General features: G+C 34.7%; 2 protein-coding genes, 1 long non-coding RNA gene and 1 pseudogene across 4 annotated transcripts in view; all 4 read right to left on the bottom strand.

Annotated features, from left to right (window-relative positions):
• The window catches only part of LOC132049036 (uncharacterized), a gene marked incomplete at its 5' end in the record, with an annotated part of 33,533 nt that extends 29,936 nt beyond the window's left edge, over nucleotides 1-3,597 (bottom strand). The window contains 3 exon segments of the mRNA XM_059439707.1: nucleotides 216-318; nucleotides 1,855-1,944; nucleotides 1,996-3,597. Of these exon segments, the coding sequence (XP_059295690.1) occupies nucleotides 216-318; nucleotides 1,855-1,944; nucleotides 1,996-3,597 (1,795 nt within the window).
• Nucleotides 3,598-13,474: 9,877 nt separating this feature from the next.
• On the bottom strand, nucleotides 13,475-18,480 carry LOC132049037 (putative pentatricopeptide repeat-containing protein At1g12700, mitochondrial; annotated as a pseudogene).
• Nucleotides 18,481-22,643: 4,163 nt separating this feature from the next.
• Nucleotides 22,644-24,297, bottom strand: LOC132050548 (uncharacterized). Its single transcript, XR_009413444.1, has 2 exons — nucleotides 23,254-24,297; nucleotides 22,644-23,130 (listed from the first exon to the last, which is right to left on the bottom strand). It is a non-coding gene; the product is annotated as an uncharacterized LOC132050548 (long non-coding RNA).
• A 64-nt stretch (nucleotides 24,298-24,361) lies between these two features.
• Nucleotides 24,362-26,289, bottom strand: LOC132050542 (putative pentatricopeptide repeat-containing protein At1g12700, mitochondrial). Of its 2 annotated transcripts, XM_059441835.1 has the most exons (2): nucleotides 26,016-26,177; nucleotides 24,362-25,857 (listed from the first exon to the last, which is right to left on the bottom strand). In XM_059441835.1, exons 1-2 carry the CDS (start codon nucleotides 26,042-26,044, stop codon nucleotides 24,426-24,428), a joined length of 1,461 nt encoding a protein of 486 aa, XP_059297818.1. In that variant the 5' UTR covers nucleotides 26,045-26,177; the 3' UTR covers nucleotides 24,362-24,425. The 2 variants fall into 2 exon arrangements, with proteins under 2 accessions (XP_059297818.1, XP_059297817.1); XM_059441834.1 differs by having other exon boundaries at nucleotides 24,362-26,289.
• Between the last annotated feature and the right edge of the window lie 106 nt (nucleotides 26,290-26,395).

Below are 26,395 nucleotides of genomic sequence, written 5' to 3' on the forward strand. Positions count from 1 at the left end.
TTCCAAAATTAAGTGAATGGCTTGCAGTGAGACACTTCAAAATAAACATGGAGCATGAAATTCAACCAAGACATCATTTGGTCATATCTAACACAATATTTCAAAGTTATCTGGAGATAGTACCAAAACACTCGAGGGGATTTTGAAGTTCTATATAGAGGTAACCAGTTTCTTTTTTTGAAATGGTAAAGGTATTATTAATAAAAGGTACCAACATCGTACAAACAATACAGGACTCCAGACAATGCTGTATGACAACAAACATACAACTACTCTCTTCCTCCTAACGTTAATATGAAACCCATAATTCCAATTTGCCTGCTATTACACCAGGAAAAAGAAAAAAAAAAGATTATACAAACATATATTCTTAATACTAGAGATATGGCTTTTTTATCTTCCTAAACAAGCAATATTCCTTTCCAACCATAGAGTGCAGAAAATGCATAGAGGAATAGTGAACCAGATTTGCTTCAAGTGTTCACAACATGCCACTTTATGGGAGCTTTAGTCATCCAAATTATCTTCCATGACCAATTAAGTTCCAAACAGCTTGACTGTCTAGTCAATGATTTATAGCCGTTATAACTGAGAACTTTTTATCCTTGCTAGCTGTCCATATTAGGGAATCCCTCCTATTCTGATCAATTTGAACTGAATCCAGCTGTTGCAACATTTGACAAAATCCATTTAGTTCCAGTCACTTAAGTTTCTTCCAAAATAACAAGTAGATTATACACTTAAAGTTAAAATGCATAATCCAAAATACAGAAATAAACACTTACAGAGTTACAGTAGAGAATTGCAAACATACTTCTACATCTGAAAAAAGAAATCCCTTCCCCCCATCTTCTAAGTTAGTTGTCAATGACGATATGAAGTACAACCTTTTTTTGGGATAAGAAATTACAGCTTCGGTGCTTTACCAGGATCATCTAACTAGAACTTACTGGTCAATTCTAGAATCGAGCGAATGACTTGCCAGTGAGACATTTTAAATTAACATGAGCATGAAATTCAACCAAGACATCACTTGCTCATCAAAGTTATCTGGAGATAGTACCAAAACACTCGAGGGGATTGAGGAAATCTCGATATTAGTCCCTAAAAGTAGAAGAACAAGAATCTCAGTATTGCCTATTTGATATCATACAGTAAGTCTGCAAATGAATCAGTTCACCACAAATTTATCACACCTGATACTTATTCCTTCTCATCGTTGGCAAATAAATTTGAGAAAAGAGGAAGCATCCTAATAGATAAACACAAGTTAGGTAGAAATCGACGAACCGAGTAATATAATATTCTAAACTTCAAGTTGCAGTCTAAATTACACTTAGAACAAATGCAAATGAGAAAGATTGAAAATATTACTCTGTTATTTATGGTCAACGGCAAAGAAGGGAAAAATCAGAATAGTTTTAGATATGGAAGTGTAAAGTAAGTCTTCTTTAACTTACATAGTAATAATAGTGGAAGAAATGAAAATACATCCCTTCAAAAGAGATCCATAATCTAATATTAGAAACAAACAATTACAGTAAAGAATTGCAAACAGATTTCTATGTCTTCAAAAGAAATCCCTTCCTTCCATCTTCGAAGTTAGTCAAAGGACCAATGAACTTATATTTGACAATTTTATTGTTCCATGAAAATATAGATTCCCAATAAAGAATCCAGTACCCTTGGATCATATATAAACCTCCACAATATATTCCTAGACTTATAATGTGTACACATAAGGGAAACTCACATTATTTACCATATCAAGAGAGTAGTAATATCTGATCTCCAAGATAAAGAAGAGTAGAAAAACAATCAAAATATCAGAAGTGATGTACCTCCTCAATAAACCTGTCTGGAAAGCCCAAGCAACGTTTTAATTGCCAGTTTTTCAGCTTCCACAATTGCATTGGAAACCATTTCTTTTGCAGTAATAAAAAACTGTATCACAATGATAGTGCAGCCAAATAAACCAAGTGAAAGAAATATTCACTTCTTATTTTCCGAGTGAAGCTCTTGTATCATGTCAAGGACGGAAGGATTCTCCTTTATAACGTTTATTAATAACTCTATTGTAGTTGCGTCAAATGAGAAGCCCCTTCCAACCATTTCCTTCATGAATGTTGCCATTTCACTAATTTTGCTACACCTGAGAAAACCTTGCACAATAACATTGTAAGTGACAATGTTCGGCAAACAACCGTTGTCCCTCATTTTTCTTAACATATCACTTGCTTCATCTAACAACCCTTCAAGACAAAATCCATTTATCATTATATTATATGTTCTTGTATCCGGAAGCAATCCAATTAAAGAAAGCTTCTCAAATATGGCACGAGCTTTGTCGAGTTTACCATTTTTGCACAAGCCATTAATGATTATATTGTAAGATACTATATCAATATTTTCTCTCTTTCTTTCCAACTTATTAAAGAGCGACATAGCTTCTTCAACAAGTCCGTACTTAAAATAACCATTGAGAAAAGTGTGATCAGTGCATAAATTAGGTACGTAACCTGCAGAAAGCATTTCGGCATAAACTTTTTTCGCATCTCCAATTCTTCCAACTTCAAATAACCCTTGCAAGATAGTATTGTAGGTAATGATATCAGGTTTTGATCCCCTTTGAGAAATTTCACCAAACAATTGCATGGCCTCATCCATTCTCTTTTCCTTGCAGTATCCATTTATTAGTGTGTTATAGCTAATAATGTTAGGTTCAATGTTCTTATCTATCATGGAATCAAAAACTCCCCTCACTCTAGCCAGGTGACCACACAAACAATGTCCATTCATTATGGCATTATAGGTGAACACATTAGGCTCTACACCTTTATCGGTCATGTGTCTCATTACTTCCTCTGCATTTTCGACTTTTCCTTCTTTGCATAGTCCATCAATCACCATGGTGAAGGTGCGCACATCTGGATAAATATTAAGGTTCACCATCTCAGAGAACAAAGTCTTAACTTTTTCCCACTGACCAAACTTACACAAACCATCAATCAATGAACTATATGTGACTATGTTTGAAGGAATGCCTTTCAGCTTCATCTCGTTCAAAAGGTTCACAGCAATATCTATGTTTCCATCTTTGCAAAAAGCATCTATAACAATGCTATAAATATATATGTTGGGCTTAGTACTTCCTTGTTCCATTAACCGGAGCAAACTTAAAGTCTTCTCCGTATGACCCCTTTTACTAAGCCCATTCATGACTGTTGCATACATGACTTTGTCAGGCTCACAAATCTTCTCTCTCACCAATTTTTTGAACAATTCAACTGCATCTTTGACCTTATTTTCGGCAAAGATTCCCCTTAATAGGGTGTTAAAGGTGACAACATCAAACGAAATGTCATTCTTCAAGTAAATGGGTAAGACCGAAAATGCACAATCAGCACGATGCATCAGACAATAACTGTTAATCAAAATATTCAAGATGAATCCATCAATTGGGATACCCAATTTCTGCATTTCTCGAAAAAGCAAAACAACAGAAGAATAATGCTTCATATTTAGGATAGTTTTAAATAATTTAGAGAAGCATACAACAGAAGATGAAGAGAGCTGCATTCTGACCATTTGATGTTTAAGAGAGTGACAGCATCATCTAAACACTTTTATTATTTTTTCCTTCTCAAAATTGATGTTTAACCCAACTTTACCCTTTACTGAAATGGATTTATTTTTTTTTCAGTATTTTGGCATGAAGAATATTATTATTATTATTATTATCTCTAATAACTGTAGTTGCCGAACCAGAATCTTCACAACCCCCCGGTAGCAGCAAAGAAAGAGATAATACCATTTCGCAGAGAAATTCTCCTCTCTATATTCATCTTCTTTGGTGGATTTTGATTTTTTGTTTTCTTTCAATTTTTAATGATTATGGATGATTTTGTGGATGTGAAAGAGGTATTCTATTTCAGTGTGCCCTAATTTTGGACGAAATAGTAAGCAAAGGAGGGAGTTGGGTCAATTAATTATTTTTTAATTATATATTATTTTTATTTTATTTTTAATTATATAATAATATATATCTATATATACACATCATATCAATGATAGGGTCGTACTTTCAATCTGGTCCAAAATTGTTTAATCCTTTCAATCTGGTCCAAAATTGTTTAATCCCGTACAAAAAGATCCAAAATTCCATCACTTTTTTATTTTGCTTTAAAAAAATTGGTGACTAATATCTTCTTTTATTTTATTAGCTTTTTTTTTTTTTTTACGTTCTTCTAAAATATATAGTAATGTTTTAATCGGAAAAGGGTTAGGTTTGCCATTGTACTCTTACGAATAAGTTATATTTGTCTTTTGATTATACTATATATTTAGCGTATAGGGTCATATACTCGCCTACATTTTTTTGATATATATTATAACGAGGACAAATATAAATTTTTGTGAGAGTATAAATCTAACCCTTTCCCGTATTTTAATCTCCAAATTTGATTTTGTATATTTTAAATTTTGAGTTTGACCAAATAATTTGATGGGTCATTATGAATTCAACATGTTGATGTCGTCAACAAACTAGTCATAACCCAATTCATTTAAAGTCAAACGCATTACGAAATAATTACTTCCTCCGTTTACTTTTAATTGTCACGTTTCACTTCTTGAGAGTCAATATGACTAATCTTTGGAGTTTAATTGAATTAAATTAATTTAATATTTTAAATTAAAATTTAGATGTTCAAAAACTATACAGAATATATTGTAAGTTGCAATTCTTCAAATATTAATATGATGATGAAAAAATACATCTTAAAATGTTGATCAAAGTCTATGTAATTTGACTCTCGAGAAGTAAAAACGTGATAAATAAAAGTGAACAGAGGGAGTAGTTAGTTTTTCACCTACATGTGAATTAAACCAATAATAAATACTTTTAATCCACTGCAATCTCAAAAAGCCCCAAATTTTAGGTGATAGCTCATGCGGGATAATTCTAAGTTTGTAAATTTAGGTATTGATAGAAATGTTTATATTATTTAGTAAGAATTAGGTGGAATGGCCGGTTTTTGAGACGGCAATCAAAGTTTATCCACCATTTGAAATATAATTGAGAAAAATCTATATTTTAATGGGGCATAACATGTGGATAAAAATACAACTACCTAAAATATGAATAGTTCCAGCATATCGTGCTTGAGTTCGAGATATTGACAAATGAAACTTCATAACACTAAACCGGAACTCGAAGATCCTCTATATGTGAAACTCCCACACAGTATGTTGGAGTTCCAAACTCCAAAAGTTCTTGTTGTGTGGTTTGCGAGCTATTGCACAGGAGCTGGATTTATCCTGTGCGCATCCGAAGGGTAGCGACAGTAAACTCCCATGTCATAAAAAAAGAAGAAGATATACAATGAAACATTAAAAACCTTAGAAGTGATCTAACAGCAAACACGTTCCAAGCTTTGGCGTTTGATGTCTCCTTAAATGATTCCCTTCATAATTGATGTCTCTTTACGTGTATTAATAAAAATGTCTCTTATATGCACAATTTTTTTTTTGTTTTTTTTTACAGTATTTTTTCATGTCTTTTATACAGCTTTAAATTGCTTGTTCTTGTGCCGAGGGTCTACCGGAAACAACTCCTCTACCTCCAGGGGCGGAGTCAAGTGGTGGCCAGGGTGTTCACCCGAACCCCCTTCGGGGAAAAATTACCATATATACACAAGGTTAAAACTATTTTTTATGTATAAATAGTATATGTTGAACCCCTTGGCTTCCTCGTTTGTTACTCTTTTATATTTTTGAACCCCCTTAGTGAAAATTCTGGCTCCGCTGCTGGCTTGTCCTGTTGCCAAGTGGAGTGACATGATCATCTACGGTCCCAAATCTGTGTACTATTACATTTTTAGTTTTACTCCTTGCTCTTAATTATTATAATTATTGTTGTTGGCATTGGCATTGTTGTTGTTGTTGGAGGAAGGGCCAAGGGAACCCCCTTCGGCAGAAAATTACACTATTTATGCATGATTTAAATTATTTTTTATGTATATATAGTAGACGTTTAAACTCTCTTTGGCTTCTCCGTGTGTTTACTTTTTCATATTTTGAACCCCCTTAGTAAAAATTCTGACTCCGCCACTGTCTACCTCCCAAGGTAGAGATAAGACCTGCGTACATTCTACCCTTCCCAGACCCCATTAGGTGGAATTTCACTGGGTATGTTGTTGTTGTTGATACATAAAAAGTTTCAACTAAAATGTTTGTTCTCTTTTTTATATTTAGTAAACTCATATCTCGGAAAATTTTCAATTTGTCATTTTATTAATATATTTTAATATACTCACATTTCCCAAAATTAAACACCATCAGCCTTTGTAAAAAGCAAACATTATGACTACTATCTGTGTAGGATTTTCATGGCGTAAGGGGATTAGGCGTGTGATTTTGAGACGAATAATATATCTGCTGAATCAAATTAAAGCAATATTTGCTGTAGTTACCCTTGTTTTTATTTATCATAGTCTTAAGATGTACAAGTCGTCAGGTAAGACATCCTTGAAAATTTGATAGAAGCTTCGCTGTCTACTTAATCAGAAGTTGGCTATAGAGAATCCATATAGTCAATTCTTAGTAATCTGAAATAGAGACATAAATGAGTGGTACTTTCTTTTGTTTAACGGTAGTATCTGATTTACCTTGACTATTTCTTGATATATGTTATCTCCCACCATTACAAATATTAAACGAAGAAAACTACTGATTGTTATCTCGATGATAAGTATTCAAATACCTCAAAAACCTTAAGTCGAATTGGTTGTTCGGTGTGGGGGGTGGGGGGGGGGGAGGGAGGGTGGGTAGAGGTAGGGTTTGCCTTTGCAATAGACTGAACACTATATTAACTTGAACCATAGAATTATTAAGCACAGAGTCGCCAGATGTTTCAACACACAATTAAATCATAATGGTAGATATCTCTATCTGAATAAAGTCAACTCTACAATTATAAACTATCTAAAGAATGTCTCAAATTGCAAAATCAACTACTAGTGACTAGTTGATATGTTTGCTCCAGAAACAACGTCGCTAAATAAAAATACAAAACTGATGTTTCGATTCTTTTATCACCGAGAAAACTAATCACTTGTTAGGATGCTTTCAATTATAATCTTGTGCTCATATATTAAACGGAAAAGGGCCAAATATATCCCTCATTATATTTGAGTCTAAATATACCCCTACAGTTATACTTTGGGCACAAATATACCTTCCGCTGTTAAAATTGACTAAGTTGGAACTCAATTCCACATGACATTAACATTTTAATAAAATAAATGCCATGTGGCATGCCACATCACTAATCAAACCCAATTACTCCGCCCCTCTCCTTCCATATCATCTTTCACCATTAGCAGCTCCTCCACCACTGCTACACCATTATGCCACCATCATTTTCACAAACTCGAAAGGTAGAAGAAATTATAATGCTTCAAATTTTCTTTTTTCTCTTAATAAATATAGTTATGAATGCTTCAAATTAACTAAGTAAGAAGGATTGGATAAAAAACTGAAAGTCAATAGCCAAGTGATCAGGAAAAGTCAATGTTGGGAACACAGGAATTAAACCCAGTTGGCCTTCTGCCCATTCCTAATCAATCTATTTATATTTGGGATATGTCTGTCTTGTATTGACATCCGAAGCGGAACCCATCTGACGAAATTAAGAGAACAACTGGAAGTTTGAATTTTTTTAGTGGGCTTGATAATACATCAGAAGAGAAAACCAAAGGGAGCTGTGAAAATAACTCATATATTTATCATCCAACACTAAAGAAAATGATTAGCAAAGTCAATTGAATCATTATAATTTCTTTTGCCTCTCTAGTTTGTGAAAATGGTGGTGGCATAATGGTGTAGTAGTGGTGGAAGGGGAGGTGCTAATGGTGAAAGATGATATGGAAGGAGAGGGGTGGAGGTAATTGGGTTTGATTAGTGATGTGGCATGCCATATGTCATTTATTTTATTAAAATATTAATGCCATGTGGGATTGGGTTCCACCTTCGTCAATTTTAACGGTGGAGGAATATATTTGTGTTTAAAGTATAACTGTAGGAATATATTTGGATCCAAAGTATCACAAGGGTCGAGGGGTATATTTGGCCCTTTTCCGATAGTACAAGGGTATATTTGGCCCTCTTCCGTATATTAAAACCTAATCGCTGTTTAAGCTGCCTCCTCTATTCTCCAACTGTGAGTCCAAAGCCAAACTTGGAGTCTTTCTTTTTGTGATCGACCTGAACAAGCGATAAGGAACACATTTAGGACACTACTCAAAGTTATACAACCCAACCGTGTGAGATTGGAAACTAGTAAAGCATGAAGGAAAATAATAGATATAGTTGGTCTTGTTGGTTGAGTTGTGGTTGTTAAAGAATAAGGGAAATGCTATCTGATTCATTTTAGAAACGAGTTATCATTCGATATATGTGATATACTAGCTATACCTAAGTTAATAAATGTATACCATTGTTATAAGATTGGCGTACTAGTCGAGACGAGTTCGTTGTTGGTTTGTATTGACGACACGAGGTATGTAATGGCTATCCTTTCTTTTCCTAACATGATTCTAAATCTAATAGGAGCTTACAAAACATATAAAGAGAAACCTATCGACTAGATCTTGTCTTAACGATCTATAGACTCCCGAGTGATTGTGTGGTACTTTCTGAGGGATTCTTATCCGCTCCTTATTCCGTTGATGTCAGTAGAGATATATATACACACATCATATACAGCGTGATATACATATATTTTCTTTAGCCTAACCTCTTGGTCAGTGAGACAATATTGTCTGGCCTCTCGATCAGTGAGATTTTACAGTTGCCTGACCACTTGGTCAGTGAGATTTCATATTTGCATGGCCTTACGGTCAGTGAGATTTTACAGTTGTCTGGCCACTTGGTCAGTAAGAGATACACCGAACCCTATATATTGCCGACTAGCTATGATATTATTGTATTGCATTAAGATGAGTTGGATCAGGTGAGTTTGTTCTAGGGCATTCTTTGGCCTCCACATTATTATGCTTTTTAGTTCAGTTTCAGTTTCAGTTATTATATTGCCTTACATACTTGGTACATTATTTCGTACTGACGTACCTTTTTATCGGGGGCTGCATTCATGCCTGCAGGTTCTGACAGACAGCCGGATAGACCTCCCCAGTAGACAGGACCAGACATCAGCTGATTGGTAAGCTCCACTCATCCGGAGTTACCAGGTCTAGACTTAGGAGTCTCTTTTGTGTATATAGACTTGATGGGTAGGCCGGGGTCTTGTCCCAATCATGATATAGTTCTATGATCTCTAAAGGCTTGTAGACGAGTCTTGCATGTTATATATCAATATTATGGCCTTACCGGCCCGTTGTACATGTCCATTGTGGTACTGTTGGTTGTAGACATTCATGGCGGCCTCGTTGACACACGCACATTATGTATATATGTTTTGGGTGAGTGTGCCCTTCAGATGTGATAGTTACTACTTACAGCTGATTCAGGATACGACCTTGTCCGCCTTGGTTGGTATTATTTGTTTGCAGGCAGGCCTCGTCGGCCTAAGTTGAGGGTCACCCTCCAAGATTATTGTTACAGAGTGGTTCGCTAGGGCCGAGTATGGCTCCGGTGCCGGCCACGCCTCTCCAGATTTGGGGCGTGACATTGTAACCCCGGAGAAAGTTGTCCATTGTGTGTTTTACAGATGAACTTTATCGTTTCTTGCCTCTGTTTTGCTATTTGATATGTTTACTTGTGATATGTACTGGCTTTGAAATTGTTACAATTTTCCGGTGACATCTCGTATTTCCGGTGAAGGACTTGGGGAACAGGTGGGGTTTTTGTTAATATTACAATTACATTAAAAAAAGATCAAAAACTATTTGCATCAAAATTCTTGAAGTGTAGACCAGTCTATTACTTTATAGCAATCTAAGGCCATTAAAGACGTTCCTAACGATGCCAAAGAGTCTAGGAAATAGAGCTAGATCATTAATTCGCTTGCTTTTTGTAAGGCTTGCCTTTCTTATTTGGCTTGTCAATAATATATACCGAATACCGACCCGAAATTAGTTTGATTTGATTTTTCTTGTGTGGTGTGGTTCTTTGGCGGAGCTGGCAAAAAGATTGACAAAGGAAATAGTTAGCTCATTAGTGGATTTTCTTTGGCACTTTAAGTAGGCGTTTGGCCATGAATTTTAAAATCATGGTTTCAAATCAGCGTTTGGACATGCGTTTTTACGCATGGTTTGAAACCATAGTTTCAATTTTTTTAAATATAAAATTTAACCCATAAGTTTATATTTTGTAAAAAAAGACTCATAAGTTAGTAGATATTTTTAACAATTACCCTCATCAATCATTTACCAATCTCATTAACTTTCACCAAATTTTATTTATGTCTACCAACCTTTTAATTTTGTAAAAAAAGACTCATAGTTTAATTTTATTTATTGAACTAAAATTTGATCAATTGATGTTGTATTTTTAGAAAGTCTTCTAGTATTAATTTTGAGTCGGTTGTTATGAATTAGCGTATTAATTTTGTTATGAACTATGACTTGCTCATTTGGTAAGATTGTTTAAGAATTGAGAATGTTTTGATAGTTTTCACAACTTGTGAGGTTTTTATGTCTATAAGAGAAAATACTCCTTAAAATATCCAAATTGCATGTCCAAATATGGTCTCAAACCATGTCCAAACGGGGCCTAAAAATGGGTAAGGATTTGGGTTCAAACGCGATTCGTATTTTAACTGAGCTTAAATGAAGAGAATGAGTTAAATGATGTGGAGGGTTTAATTCATTTTTTTTTTTGTGCGGATTGCCCTTCATTTGGGGTGGTCTTTAATTTTTGTCCTTCAAATTGGTGGTTTTAAGTTTTGCCCTTCGCTTAATACTCCGAGATTGTGGGTTCGAACCCCAACTCAGTAAAAAAAAAAATTACAAGGCAGAATTTGCGTAGAATTCTGCTTGAAGGGCAAAAGTTAAAGATCACAAATTCGAGGGATAAAAATTAAAGACCACCCTCAGCGAAGGGCAATCCTGCAAATTGTCCGGTTTAATTTGAAGCTACTGGCATATCATGCATTAAAAAATCAAAATATTGCCTTATAATACCTGGTTTGAGAGCCATTAGTGGATAATGGCACATAAGGGGTAAAGGTGTAAGCTGGAGCATTTTTATACTCAACTATTAACGAATGACATGGATAGGTCATTTAGAAAAGTTTGATGATGGAACTTTTTCCCTATCTTTTTTTTTGATATAGATAAGCCAATTAGTTGCGATAACATTTGGCGAGCAATTCTTTTAAAGTTTAATGATTACGAGTAAGTGATTGAAAGAATGTTACAAAAAATATCAAAAACTTACTCAAATAAAATTAAAATTGAAGATCTGTTGATGCCTGCTACTTTTCCGAAGTGAACGTTGAAGGCAGAAGGGTTTTTGCAGTATTTCATTACTGTTTTGTGGGGAGGAATCAATTAATTCTTTCTGCCTCTGCAATCGATGCAAACTCAATTCAGAAATAGTCATCACATTCAAATCTTTCACCTTTATACTTTCCGGAATCTTCCAAACTCTATTCGCCCATTGTATCTCGCTGCAGGTAGGAAGCTTCACCATATTTTTCCTGAATAATCCCAATAAGCATCTGCGAAGAAACTCTACTCTGCTTTTGAGAGAGCTATTTTCAACATGAACTCTATTACAAGTGTCTGCCAAATCCTCAGCAGCTATTTTGATTCCTCCTTTGGCTATTCCTCTAGCTGCAGTTGTTGTTCACTGTTGTTGGCACTGTCCGATGTTTCTTTGCAAAGTTTCGCCATTCAGCATTTTCACTAACTTCTTGGATGATGATCTAAGTCTTGCTAATATTACCTTTAAAGGCCACCACTCTGATGTACCTTCCCTTTCCATTGAAGTTTTCAAATATATGCTACAAGTGTATCTGACTTCCATTTTCCCTGCTGCTCCATACTTCTGCATAAATCCAAAATATCATTCTTGTTAAAGGACACTCTGGTCACAAAATTACTCCGTCTCTCCACCACTTTGAACCAATTCTGACTGATTTCTATCACTGCAAAAGTATTGTTACAATAGAAAAACAACATTGCTCTACCCATGTCACCTTGTTGGTCTACCGCAAACACCTTTCTCTTTGCCATAAAGTAGGCCTTAAGTTACTCAGTGAAAGTAGTAAGCCCAGCAAAGGTGCGCAGATGGATAGGGTACAAGCAAAGAAGAACAAAAGACAGGCTGAAAGAAAGAAAAGAGATCACAGAAGAAGCCCGAGAAGAGAAGCAGGGAGGGGAATATGGATGGTCTCACATTTACCGAGAGAAAAAAGTTCCCCCATAACAGTTATATATAGAGGAACCAATTTTTTTTGTTCAAGAAGGAAAGCTTACTAGTAATTAGGAACCTAAACCAGATCATCTCTGACTATGTTAGAACCTGTCTTAATCTTTCGAACAATGTGAAAGAACCACAAAATGCTCTTGAGAATATGTCAACATTAATCCCTAAAAAACAAGACGAAACACCACTTGTTTTGTTAAAAAAAATTGCCATCTGAAACAACAGCCTGTTATAAAGCACACAGAAACTGGCAAAGCAGTGCAGTATGCCACATCCAGAGGCGCATGCCAATACTAGAAGAACCAAGTAATGCAAATATTTACAAGATTAAGCGCCTGATCCATTTATTATTGTCATCATCATCTAGTAAACTCCTTGTATATAAGCATTTACACGGTTCAGCTCATTCCTATATTCACTTGCAACAGCACGAACAACATCACCAACGGACACCATCTCTATCATGCTTATCTGGCTATCTCCACTGTGGTTATCTGGCAAGAGACATGTTGTATCAGAAAAATAGACGGAACTGAATGAAAGCTTTGAAGTGTGAAAAATCACTGTCACCGAAGAAGTATTGGTTGTATAAACAAACAAGTTTCTTAAGAATACAATAAAGCCAAAAGGTGTACTGCCGATCGAAAACCCACTTTCAAGAAATTAAGTTCTAAATAAAACTAAAACCTTTTATTGAAGGTTCGGCTCGAATGACCAATTACAAGTCCTAGCATTTAATATATTTGTACATATTTATTAAGTGACTTGGACTTGGAATTGGCAGATGGGTCCAAACTTTCAATATGTCAATTACATAACCTTGTCCAAACTGGGACTTCTACTTCCCAACAAAACAAGTACAAATTACTCTAACATGTCTCTTTTTTTTTTTTTTAAATGAAGACTGGCTACTCTTATCATGTTGCGAAGTATTTAAACTTATCTTCTTGTGTTCAAAGCAAATACACTTTTAAAAAGGCTAAAGGTCTGAGAAATGAAGCAGAAAATAGCAACTTCCATCAGCTGCATAGCTTTCAGAAATTAAGTTTCTGGTGTGATCATGATGAGTTTGTTTTTCAAACCAGATATATACAAATTTGAAATCATGTTATAAAATGTCTCGCACATCTAGATAATAGAATAGCTTTTGACAGGAAGCACATTTCGATGCTGCACATTTCTTTTATGATGAGAAGAGGCTTTTAAGTTTACCTCTTCTGTCATAACGTCCCCAACTTTGATGGACTTGGATGATCTTCCCTGTGCTATGATTTCTCTGAGATGAGTTCAACAGAGTCAATGTGAGAGGAGGACAAAAGATGGGGGGAAAAGAAAGAGAAGAAAGTACATAGATCATTTGGTAGTAAATTGCATGCGACAGAACTATTTGTTTTTCTTTTATCCTAACATTTGACCAACTATTTGTGTCGGCATATAGTAAATCATCCTGCAAATACTTTATTACAATCATGAACAAGACACAAAAAATCACAGCTGACATTCAAATGATTCTAGAGACGAGGTTAAGTTTTTGATAGAACGAGATCACGTTGAAAAACTAAAGAGAGAAGTAACTAGATATATGTTACTCCTATCTTATAGTGTCCTGAGGATTCAATATTTCATAGACAACAACTATCTGAATGACAGCTATGACGAAGCTACACATGCAGACACGATCACAGAACACTTTCAAAATTCAAAAACTAGTAGGAGCAGAGAGGTCACATCACCAACTCTTAAAAGCCAGTCAAGAAGAAGCTGATGTCTTTTAGAAGTGGTTGATACCTCATTCTCTAATGATTCAAGCATTTGATTTAAGAACCATAAAGCCAATACTGAATTTACTAGGGAAGCAAAAGGGATCAGAAGAAGAAAACAGGTTGATAACTGGTCAATGTATTGGTTGATCACAGAAGAACTCTAATAAGCGTGGCCACCACCCCTCAGACAGTAGCAGTAGATTTGCTTGTTCTTCCATCTTTTAAGTTCGTAGTTTGTCGAAATATTTCCTTTTTTCCTCTCCTTCTCCTTTTCAGAAACCATGAGAAAACAAAATGGCCAGAAGGTGCCTTAAATGTCGGTCATCAGAAGGGATCTTCTGTACTTGTAGTTCTCTCCGGAATCTGTTCTCATAATTTCGTTTCAACAATCAAATAGTACAACAACAATTATTACATGTCAATCCCAAACTAGTTGGGAAAGACAAAATGAATCCTTTGCATTTATTCCGCTCTATTAGGACCCATTTCATTCTTCAACAATTAAGCCGAACAATCATCCTTGAGTAAACAGAGAAACCAAGTAAAACAGTTCCAGAGTGTAATAAACGAAGAGAAGAGCTCACTGTCAACAGTGAAAAGCCATTTCTTGAATTCCTATACACAAAAGAAAGCTTTTTTTTTTTTTTTTTCAACAAAAAGAAAGAAAGCCTTTTGATACCCATTGGCACCACCATGAGTTGCGGAAAATTTCAGAGTACAAATTTTTGGCTCCATCTCGCAGAACCCATTACACTGAATAAGAGTTCCCAGATTACACAGTCATATTATTGTAATGGATAAAGTATTCTATTACTACAGTTAGAGTATCTATCATTATTAATCGTACTCCGGAAGATTGTTGCCCGACTCAGACGGGTCTAAGGCAAGGTGATTAAGCAGTCTTGCCGTCCTCTTTATTCTTGCTTCTCTTGTCATTGAAACATCTATCATTGCTCTCCATCCAAATAGACCAGAAAAGGCAGGAAAGTATAGCAGTCGTGTAGTACTTGTTGACCCTTGATGAAGACTGCTTAGTACATGACCAATTGACATCTTCAAACTCCCAATCAAATAGGTCCTTCGCAGGACCAATGATCTTTATTTTGACAATATGAAAATGTCAACTCCCAATAAGCATCCAGTACTCTTGGATCATATATAAATTTCCAACAATATATTCTTAAATAATTGAGTAAATGGTAAAAAACACACCAAAATAATCACTTTTCGCGAGTTTCAGACCTCAACTATCTGTTGTTCCCTTTACCTGCCTAAACTATCACTCTCTTTGTATTAAAACACACCTCGATGAGTTGCGATTATTAGTTCCCAATCGACAACAAGCGTGTGGAGGCCAACTCAACATGGACGTGTGTTTTAATATAAAGAGAGTGATAGTTTAGGTAGGTAAATAGAACAATGAATAGTTGAGGTATGAAACTAGCGAAAAGGTGATAGCTTAGGTGCGTTTTTGACCATTAACTTGAATATGATGTTGACCATTCATCTATAGTACATCCTATCAGATTCAAACTTGTTTTGTATCAATTTCAGGAAAACAAAAATTATTCATACCATATGGTTGAGGCAGAAGGATGGAGTTGATCTTGTCAACTCGGAAGTTTCTAAAGGTCGTAGTTACATCATCCACTAATGGAACCCCAGAGCAGACAACTTCCGAAAAAGATTGTTCATGTAGCAATTTCTAAGTTAAAGGCAGTTGTTATTGATTCTTTAAAAAGAAAAGAAAATGATAATAACTGAAGATAACAACTAACGTGTAGACAAAGGAAACTCACCATTATTATTATTTTTTAAATCGGTATGTTCACCATTTTTTTTTATAAAGGGAAACTATGGTATGGTCACAATTTTTTCTCATATTAAGAGTGCAATAACATTTGATTTCTAAGAAAAAGAAGACTTGATAAAAAAACTCAAAATATCAAAATTGACGTACCTTCCCCGTAGGCCTGCCTAGAAAACTCAAGTAACATGGTAATTACTATCAGCTTCTGCAATTGCATTGGATGCCATTTCTTTTGCAGGGATAAAAAGGAAATTGTATCACAGCCATAGCATAGCCGAATAATCCAAGGGGAAGAAATATTCACTTCTTATTTTCCGAGTGAAGCTCTGGTATCAGGTCAAGGACAGAAGGATTCTCCCTTATAACGTCTATCAATAACTCAGTTGTAGTTGCATCAACTGAGAAGCCCCTTCCAACCATTTCCGTCATGAAAATTGTCATTTCAATAATTTTGCTGCACCTGAGAAATCCTCGCACAATAACATTGTAAGTGACATTGTTTGGTAAACAACCGTTTTCTTCCATCTTTCTTAGGATATCTTTAGCTTCATCTAACGACCCTTCAAGACAAAATCCATTTATCATAATATTGTATGTTCTAACATTCAGAAGCAATCCCATTAAAGAAAGCTTCTTGAAAATCGCACGAGCTTCATGGAGTTTACCATTTTTGCACAATCCATTAATGACAACATTGTAAAATTCAATACTAGTATATTCTCTCTTTCTTTCCAACTTATTAAAGAGTGACATAGCTTCTTCAACAAGCTCGTGCTTAAAATAACCATTGAGCAAAGTGCAATGAGTGCATAAATCAGGTATGGGCCCCGTTGATAGCATCTCATCAAAGAACTCTTTTGCACACCCAATTCTTCCAACTTCAAATAGACCTTGCAAAATAGCAGTATAGGTAAAGCTAACAGTTAATCCCTTTTGAGAAATTTCATGAAACAATTCCATTGCCTCAACCATTTTTTTCTTACAGTATCCATTTATTAGTATGCTTTAGTATGCTATAGCTAATAATGTCAGGCTCAATGCACTTATCTATCATGAAATCAAAATTCTCCTCGCACTATCCAGTTGACCACACAAACAACATCCATCCATTATCGCACTGTAGGTGATCGCATCAGGCTCTACACCTTTATCGGTCATGTGTCTCAATACTTTCTCGGCATCATCAACTTTTCCTTCTTTGCATAGTCCGTCAATCACTATGTTGAAGGTCCGCACATTTGGATAAATATTAAAGTTCACCATCTCAGAGAACAAAGTCTTGACCTTTTCCCACAGACCAAGCCTACACCAACCATCAATTAATGAACTATAAGTGACTATGTTGGGACGAATGCTTTTCTGCTTCATCTCGTTCAAAAGATTGATAGCAGCGTGTAAGTTTCCATCTTTGCAAAGTGCATCTATAACAATGTTATAGATGACTATGTTGGGCTTAGACGCTTAGTGTTCCCTTTTTCCATTAACCTGAGCAAACTTAAAGTTATTTGGGTATGGCCCCTTTTGCTGAGACCATTCATTACGGTTGCATACATGACTTCATCGTGCTCACAAATCTTCTCTCACCAATTTTTTGAACAATTCAACTGCATTTTTGACCTTATTTTCAGCAAATAATCCCCTTATTAGGGTGGTAAATGTAACGTCATTAAATGAAATACCATTCTTCAAGTAAATGGGTAACACCAAAAATCCACAATCAACACGATGCATCAGGCAATAATTGTCAATCACAATATTCAAGATGAAACACATTAATAGGAATACCCAATATCTGCATTTCTCGAAAAAGAGAAACAACAGCTGAGTAATGCTTCATACTTAGCATAGTTTTAAATAATTTACAGAAGACGGGAACAGAAGGTAGAGGCTTCATTCTAACCATTTGATTGAAGAAAGTAACAGCATCATTTAAACTTTTGAAGTTCTCAATCTTACCATTTAACCCAGGTTTACCCTTGGATTTATTACGCTGCAATACTAATGCGGAGTTACTAAGTTAAGTAGAGAGTTTTGGCCATAAATAGTCCCTTATCTATGGTAGTATATCTAAAGTGGTCCCTACCGATTTTAGTCCTTTAACTATCCAAAAACTTATCAAATTTGGTTCTCATATATTTTTTTATACAAAACCAAACTCATAAACCTTCGTAAGATTAATCGTTAAACCATTCCTTAGACATATTTCTTCTCCTTTTTTTTCCTCAGGTTCATTCTTTAACCTCAATTTTTTTCCAAAAAAAATTAAAACAAAACTGATGGTCTCACATCATTTTTTTTTTTTAAATTAAAGAATGAAATGTAGAAACTTGGAGTCAAACCCGGATATGTTCCTTGGCATTCAAGGGCTTTACCACTAGACCACTAATATTTTTTATTCATATACTTACATTGATTTAATTTATACTGTTTTTTCGCTCAAAAAACTGATGGACTTCGTCTCCGTCAATTTTTTTATAAAAAAATAAAAAATAAAAATAAAAAACTGACGGACTCCATCGTTTTATTTTGGAAAATAATATAACAAATAATTATATTTTTTCGTGCATTTTTGTTCAAAAAATAATCGACTCAGTCCGTCAGTTTTCTTAAAAAAAAAGATTTAAAAAAATTATTGAAAAAACCGACAGAGTCTGTCAGTCTTTCCGTCGGTTTTTTCCATCGGTTTTTTCCGTCGGTTTTTACCAATTTTTTAGTAGTGTTTGAGAAGAATGGTTACAGAAATTTTGAGTCTGAGTTTGTCTTTTCAAATTTTAGAGACTCGAGTGCGACACTAGTGCCAGAATGATTCTTTTTTTTTTTTAATTTTTTTTTTTAACAAGAGAAACTTGAGAAAAAAAGAGAGCGAGGAGAGAGAAATATAGGTCTCGAGGAATGGTTTAATGATTAATCTCACGAAAGTTTATGAGTTTGCACGCCGTTTGTATAAAAAAAGACGGAGACCAAATTTGATAAGTTTTTGAATAGTAAAAGGACTAAAACCGGTAAGTGTATAGTTAAGGGATCATTTTAGACCTACTCCCATAGATAAGGGACTATTTATGGCCTTTTCTCGTTTTGTTGCCCTAACTTTTAGAATAACTTTGTACTGGGAGCAAATGAGAAGATGACAAAAGTGGTCCTTATGTTTGACGGTATGTTCAAAATAGTCCCTTGAGTATGTATTTAACAGTTTCGGTGCTTTAAATTTGCCAAAAATTATAATACTTTAGTCTAATTCCGTCCTTTAGATTTGACAGGAATAATGAAAAAGGGGAAATTAGCGGGAGCTTACATTTAGAGGTGCAATTTCTTTTTATAGTTTTGCTAAGATAAATTTATTTTTCAAGTTTGGTGCAACTTTTTAAGGTGTAATTTCTGCTATTTTTAATATCTTTTGTGTCTAATGTAATTTTTTGTGTTGCATATTTTAAGATTTGATAGGATTTTCTTGGTATTTATAGTTAATTTTTTTCCAATGTTTACGTCAAATTTAATAGACAGAGATATGTTTTATTCCGTCCTTTAGATTTGACAGGAACAATGAAAAAGGGGAAATTAGCAAGAGCTCACATTTAGAGATGTAATTTTCTTCTTATAGTTTTTGCTATGTTAAATTTATTTTTCAAGCTTGGTGTAACTTTTTAAGGTGTAATTTTTGCTATTTTTAATATCTTTTGTGTCTAGTGTAGTTTTTTGTGTTGCATATTTTAAGATTTGATAGAATTTTCTTGGTGTTTATAGTTAATTCTTTTTTTCACCGTTTACGTCAAATTTAATAGACAGAGTTCTGTAAATATTTTACAAACACTAAAAAGAAAGAAAAGGATAGTTGGTTGAGACTTTCATGCTTTCTAGCCATTTCAGATTTAGACAGTCCTCAGGAAAGCCAAGAGAGCTAGGATTGATGATAGACAGTCCTGTGCGGGCTTTATTGCTTATGTATTTCCCTACCCTTTATTATGTACCGTCAAAGGACCAAAACTTTCAAGTGCATACTTAAGGAATTATTTTGAAACCATCCTCAGGCATGAGGACCCATTTTGACATTTTCTCGGGAGCAAATGGGTGAAAATTTTTGTGCCTACTTAGTGGGCGTTTGGCCATGCGATTTGGAATCATGATCTCATATTTTAATTTTAAATCAGTGTTTGTTTATCAAATTTGCACAAAATTTCAATTTTAGCTTCGTATCGTAATTTCAAGTCCCAAATTTTCCAAGAAGTACAACTTGACCTATAAGTCTATATTAACCAACGTTGTACTTCGTGATTGCAACTCATGATTTCAAATTTCTTAAAATTTAAAAAAAAACCCATAAGTTTATTTTTTGAAGAAAAAAAAACTCATAAGTTGGTTATATATTTTTAAATATAAAACTTGACTCAAGTAACAACGTTGGTTTGTCTTCTCAATCATCTGATCGGAAATGCAGGCTCGATGTGAAGAGATTGTCCGTACCATATGGGAGGATTATATTAAAGAGTAGTTACACTATAACACATGTTCGATTTTCCTTTTTATTAAACTATAGCTCGATCAATAGATGTTGTATTTTTTAGAAATGTATTCTAGTAGTGTATTAACTTTGTTATGAACTATGTTTGCTCATTTGACAAAATTGTATAAGAATTGGAGAAATATTGATAGTTTTCACAACTTGTGGGTTTTCATGTTCATGAAAAAATACAACTTTAGAAATGCAAATTGCATATCCAAACAAAACTTAAACTTCAGATCAAACCTGATTTCAAATCACTCAATCATGTCCAGGAAATTGTGCTTTCTCGCAACTCAAGTCAAGAAATTGATCATCTGTTTTCCACTGAGAAAATGACAAATGTCCCTTATTTTGGGGTAGGTTCGAAGAATCTTTTTAAATATAATCCTGAACAATTTCGATCATTTAAGTTTGTCAGAAATGAGCACTTTTTCTTTCTGCCAAATGTTTTAACAAACTCGGTCTATCATGCCAAATACTCAAAATTCTGGAATGTGGAATTATACACAAATCTATAAAGGTTAAATATAATTAACAGAGTACAAAGGGGAACTACATTATGCAACATATGAGTTAGGACACTAAAATGCAGGCTTTATACAAGTACCCGATCACCGAGGGTTGCGAAAGCGAAGCACCATACAACTATCCAAGCTTTGTTGTCCAGAGAATTCTCCGCTAGAGATGAAGTTATTTGTTATCTTGATCGCATAAAGGTCCGATGTTTGTTCTGTTAGTAATTCGAGAGTTTCTTCATCTTGACTTTCCTACGTTTGAGACCATGGATGTTTGGTTAACCTCCTCAATCCTTCTAGCTCCATGACACTTCTTTCATTGTAGGCCTTTTTTCACCCGTTAACCTAAGACAGCGGCGAAGTCAGAAATTTCACTTTCAGTCTTCAAGGTTATGTATAAAAAGTAATTCTTGACCTACGTACATATAACACACAATATAACTTTTTAGCTTCCCTAATTGCACTGGATGCAACTTCTCAAGCAGGGATAAAACGAAATAGTATCATTGTGATAGTAAAGCCAAACAAATCAAGCGAAAGAAATGTCCACGAGGATATAAAAATGTCGCAGAACTTATACCGAACAAAGCAGATCTGAATATTTTCATTAAATAAGCAGCAGGGGTGAAAATTAAAGACCACAGATATGAGGGACAAAAATTAAAGACCAGTGCGTGAAGGGAAATCTGTGCAAAAAAGTTATTTCCGTGGGATGAAAAACATTAGCCAAAAGAACAAGTTTACCCTATCCCCACCTCAGTCATAACTCATAATAGCCACAACCCTTAATAGCACATTTAATAGCAAGTAGTGGTGGTTTTTATATCATTTTTGTTAACAATTTAATGCACTTTAGAAGAACGACAAATCTGCCTGTAGAACATAAACAATAGGAAAATACTAAACAAATCCTGAGTTCAAGAGCAAATTAACTATATCACCCTTAAAGACACAAAAGAGAATTAACTATTAAAGGCTTCAGATACGGACTTCGTATCAGAAAGGACGCAACAGTTCATAAGATAAACAACATGACAAGTCTTCCGTGCAATTGATGCTTAAAAATGATGGCATAAATCATATTCCCTTGTGTTGAGTTAAGGGGCACATAGTGAACCATCAATTTCGTACCATTAGATATGCCATGGACAAGTTTTTCGGTTCATCTGCAGTATATTATTAAGTCAAACATTGATTCTCTAGTTTGAACAGTGTCGCAACCTTTTCATAAGTATGAAAAATAACAGGATACAAACTAAGTTGCTGTTACGCAGTTTTACAGTATGAGTAATCTCAACAAGCCAGGAATCCACTTTGCAAACCACACCTGCAAAAGACAAAGCATAAATTAGAGACGCGAAAGATAAAAAGATGTGTATCGCACTCAATCTGATGAATTGCACATTAGCACCTTTTTTTTTTCTTTTTTCTTTTTTTTGTATAAGAAATTACAGCTTCAGTTCTATACAAGGACCATCTAAATAGAGCTTACTGATTAATTCCAAAATTAAGTGAATGGCTTGCGGTGAGACACTTCAAAATAACCATGGAGCTTGAAAGTCAACCAAGGCATCATTTGCTCATATATAAAACAATATTTCAAAGTTATCTGGAGATAGTACCAAAACACTCGAGGGGATTTTGAAGTTCTATATAGAGGTAACCAGTTTCTTTTTCTGAAATGGTAAAGGTATTATTAATAAAAGGTACCAAGATGGTACAAACAGTACAGGACTCCAGACAATGTTGTATCACAACAAAGATACAACTACTCTCTTCCTCCTAACGTTTATATGAAATCCATAATTCCAATTTGCCTGCTATTACACCAGAAAAAAGGATTATACAAACATATATTCTTAATACTAGAGATATAGATTTTTTGTCTTCCAAAACAAGTAATATACCTTTCCAACCATAGAGTGCAGAAAATCCATAGAGGAATAGTGAACCAGATTTGCTTCAAGTGTTCCCAACAGGCCACTTTATGGGAGCTTTAGTCTTCCAAATTATCTTCCATGACCAATTAAGTTCCAAACAGCCTGACTGTCTCGTCAATGTTTTATAACAGTTATTAACTGAGAACTTTTTGTCCTTGCTAGCTGTCCATATTAGGGAATCCCTCCTATTCTGATCAATTTGAACTGAATCCAGCTGTTGCAACATTTGACAAAATCCATTTAGTTCCCAGTCACTTAAGTTTCTTCCAAAATAACAAGTAGAGTATATACTTAAAAGTTAAAACGCATAATCCAAAATACAGAAATAAACACTTACAGTAGAGAATTGCAAACATATTTCTATATCTGAAAAAAGAAATCCCTTTCCTCCATCTTCTAAGTTAGTTGTCAATGACGATATGAAGTACAACCCTTTTTTTGGATAAGAAATTACAGCTTCGGTGCTTTAACAGGACCATCTAACTAGAAATTACTGTTCAATTCTAGAATCAAGTGAATGACTTGCCAGTGAGACATTTTAAATTACCATGAGCATGAAATTCAACCAAGATATCACTTGCTCATCAAAGTTATCCGGAGATAGTACCAAAACACTCGAGGAGATTGAGGAAATCTCGATATTAGTCCCTAAAAGTAGAAGAACAAGAATCTCAGTATTGCGTATTTGATATCATGCAGTAAGTCTGCAAATGAATCAGTTCACCACAAATTTATCATACCTGATACTTATTCCTTCTCATTGTTGGCAAATAAATTTGAGAAAAGAGGAATCAAAGCATCCTAATAGACAAACACGAGTTAGGTAGAAATCGACGAACCTAGTAATATAATATTCTAAACTTCAAGTTGCAGTCTAGTTACACTTAGAACAAATGCAACTGAGAAAGATTGAAATATTAATCTGTTATTTACAGTTACAGCAAAGAAGGGAAAATTCAGAATTGTTTTACATATGGAAGTGTAAAGTAAGTCTTCTTTAATTTACATAGTAATAATAGTGGAAGGAATGAAAATGCATCCCTTCAAAAGAGATCCATAATCTAATATTAGAAACAAACAATTACAGTAAAGAATTGCAAACAGATGTCTATGTCTTCAAAAGAAATCCCTTCCTTCCATCTTCGAAGTTAGTCAAAGGACCAATGAACTTATATTTGACAATTTTATTATTCTATGAAAATGTAGATCCCCAATAAAGAATCCAGTACCCTTGGATCATATATAAACCTCCACAATATATTTCTAGACTTATAATGTGTACACATAAGGGAAACCCACATTATTTACCATATCAAGAGAGTAGTAATATCTGATATCCAAGGTAAAGAAGAGTAGAAAAACAATCAAAATATCAGAAGTGATGTACCTCCTCAATAAGCCTGTCTGGAAAGCCCAAGCAACGTTTTAGTTGCCAGTTTTTCAGTTTGCGGTAACAAAAAACTGTATCGCAATGATAGTGTAGCCGACTAAACCAAGCGAAAGAAATAATCACTTCTTATTTTCCGAGTGAAGCTCTTGGATCATGTCAAGGACGGAAGGATTCTCCTTTGTAACATTTATCAATAACTCTATTGTAGTTGCGTCAAATGAGAAGCCCCTTCCAACCATTTCCTTCATGAATGTTGCCATTTCACTAATTTTGCTACACCTGAGAAAACCTTGCACAATAACATTGTAAGTGACAATGTTCGGCAAACAACCGTTGTCCCCCATTTTTCTTAACATACCACTTGCTTCATCTAATAACCCTTCAAGACAAAATCCTTTTATCATTATATTATAAGTTCTTGTATCCGGAAGCAATCCAATTAAAGAAAGCTTCTCAAATATGGCACGAGCTTTGTCGAGTTTACCATTTTTGCACAAGCCATTAATGATTATATTGTAAGATACTATATCAATATTTTCTCTCTTTCTTTCCAACTTATTAAAGAGTGACATAGCTTCTTCAACAAGTCCGTACTTAAAATAACCATTGAGCAAAGTGTGTTCAGTGCATAAATCAGGTACGTGCCCTGCAAAAAGCATTTCGGCAGAAACTTTTTTTGCATCTCCAATTCTTCCAACTTCAAACAGCCCTTGCAAGATAGTATTGTAGGTAAAGATATCAGGTTTTGATCCCCTTTGAGAAATTTCACCAAACAATTGCATGGCCTCATCCACTTTCTTTTCCTTACAGTATCCATTTATTAGTATGTTATAGCTAATAATGCCAGGTTCAATGTTCTTATCTATCATGGAATCAAAAACTCCCCTCACTCTAGCTAGTTGACCACACAAACAATGTCCATTCATTATGGCATTATAGGTGAACGCATTAGGCTCTACACCTTTATCAGTCATGTGTCTCATTACTTCCTCTGCATCTTCGACTTTTCCTTCTTTGCATAGTCCATCAATCACCGCGGTGAAGGTGCGCACATTTGGATAAATATTAAGGTTCACCATCTCAGAGAACAAAGTCTTAACTTTTTCCCACTGACCAAACTTACACAAACCATCAATCAATGAACTGTATGTGACTATGTTTGAAGGAATGCCTTTCAGCTTCATCTCGTTCAAAAGGTTCACAGCAATATCTATGTTTCCATCTTTGCAAAAAGCATCTATAACAATGCTGTAAATATATATGTTGGGCTTAGTACTTCCTTGTTCCATTAACCGGAGCAAACTTAAAGTCTTCTCCGTATGACCCCTTTTACTAAGCCCATTCATGACGGTTGCATACATTACTTCGTTGGGCTCACAAATCTTCTCTCTCACCAATTTTTTGAACAATTCAACTGCAAGTTTGACCTTATTTTCAGCAAATAATCCCCTAATTAGGGTGGTAAAGGTGACATTATCAAACGGAATGCCAGTCTTCAAGTAAATGGGTAACACCGAAAATCCAAATTCAACACGATGCATCAGGCAATAACTGTTAATCACGATATTCAAGATGAAATCATTAATTGGGATGCCCAAATTCTGCATTTCTTGAAAAAGAGAAACAACAGCAGAATAATGCTTCATATTTAGTATAGTCTTAAATAATTTACAGAAGACGGGAACAGAAGGAAGAGGCTTCATTCTAACCATTTGATGGAAGAGAGTGACAGCATCATCTAAACACTTGACATTCTCAATCTTGCTATTTAACCCAAGTTTACCCTTTACTGAAACGGATGTATTACTATGATTTGAAGAATAAGCCCTTGTTGTAATTGCTGAACAAGAATGGAAAGCAGAGATGAACGGAATAATATCATTGTGAGGGCAACACACAAAAAATTTCTTCATTTTCTATGGCTAAGAAATCTCAGTGTAAAGTGGAAAGTGGTTCGGTTTGCCCTAATTTTGTGCAAAAGTTGTTGCAACCAAACTAATTCCACATTTAATTACTGTTTAGGCTTAATTCTTAAAGGTGTTTGGTCGGCCTAAATTAATGCCAAAAAATGGCTGGTCAGCCTAAAATA

This window comes from Lycium ferocissimum, chromosome 3 (assembly GCF_029784015.1).
Source record: "Lycium ferocissimum isolate CSIRO_LF1 chromosome 3, AGI_CSIRO_Lferr_CH_V1, whole genome shotgun sequence".
Lineage (NCBI taxonomy): Eukaryota > Viridiplantae > Streptophyta > Magnoliopsida > Solanales > Solanaceae > Lycium > Lycium ferocissimum.

Bases quoted from the DNA above. Each gene is read 5' to 3' on its own strand.
- LOC132050542 (XM_059441834.1), bottom strand. From the start codon at position 26,219: ATGAAGAAATTTTTTGTGTGTTGCCCTCACAATGATATTATTCCGTTC.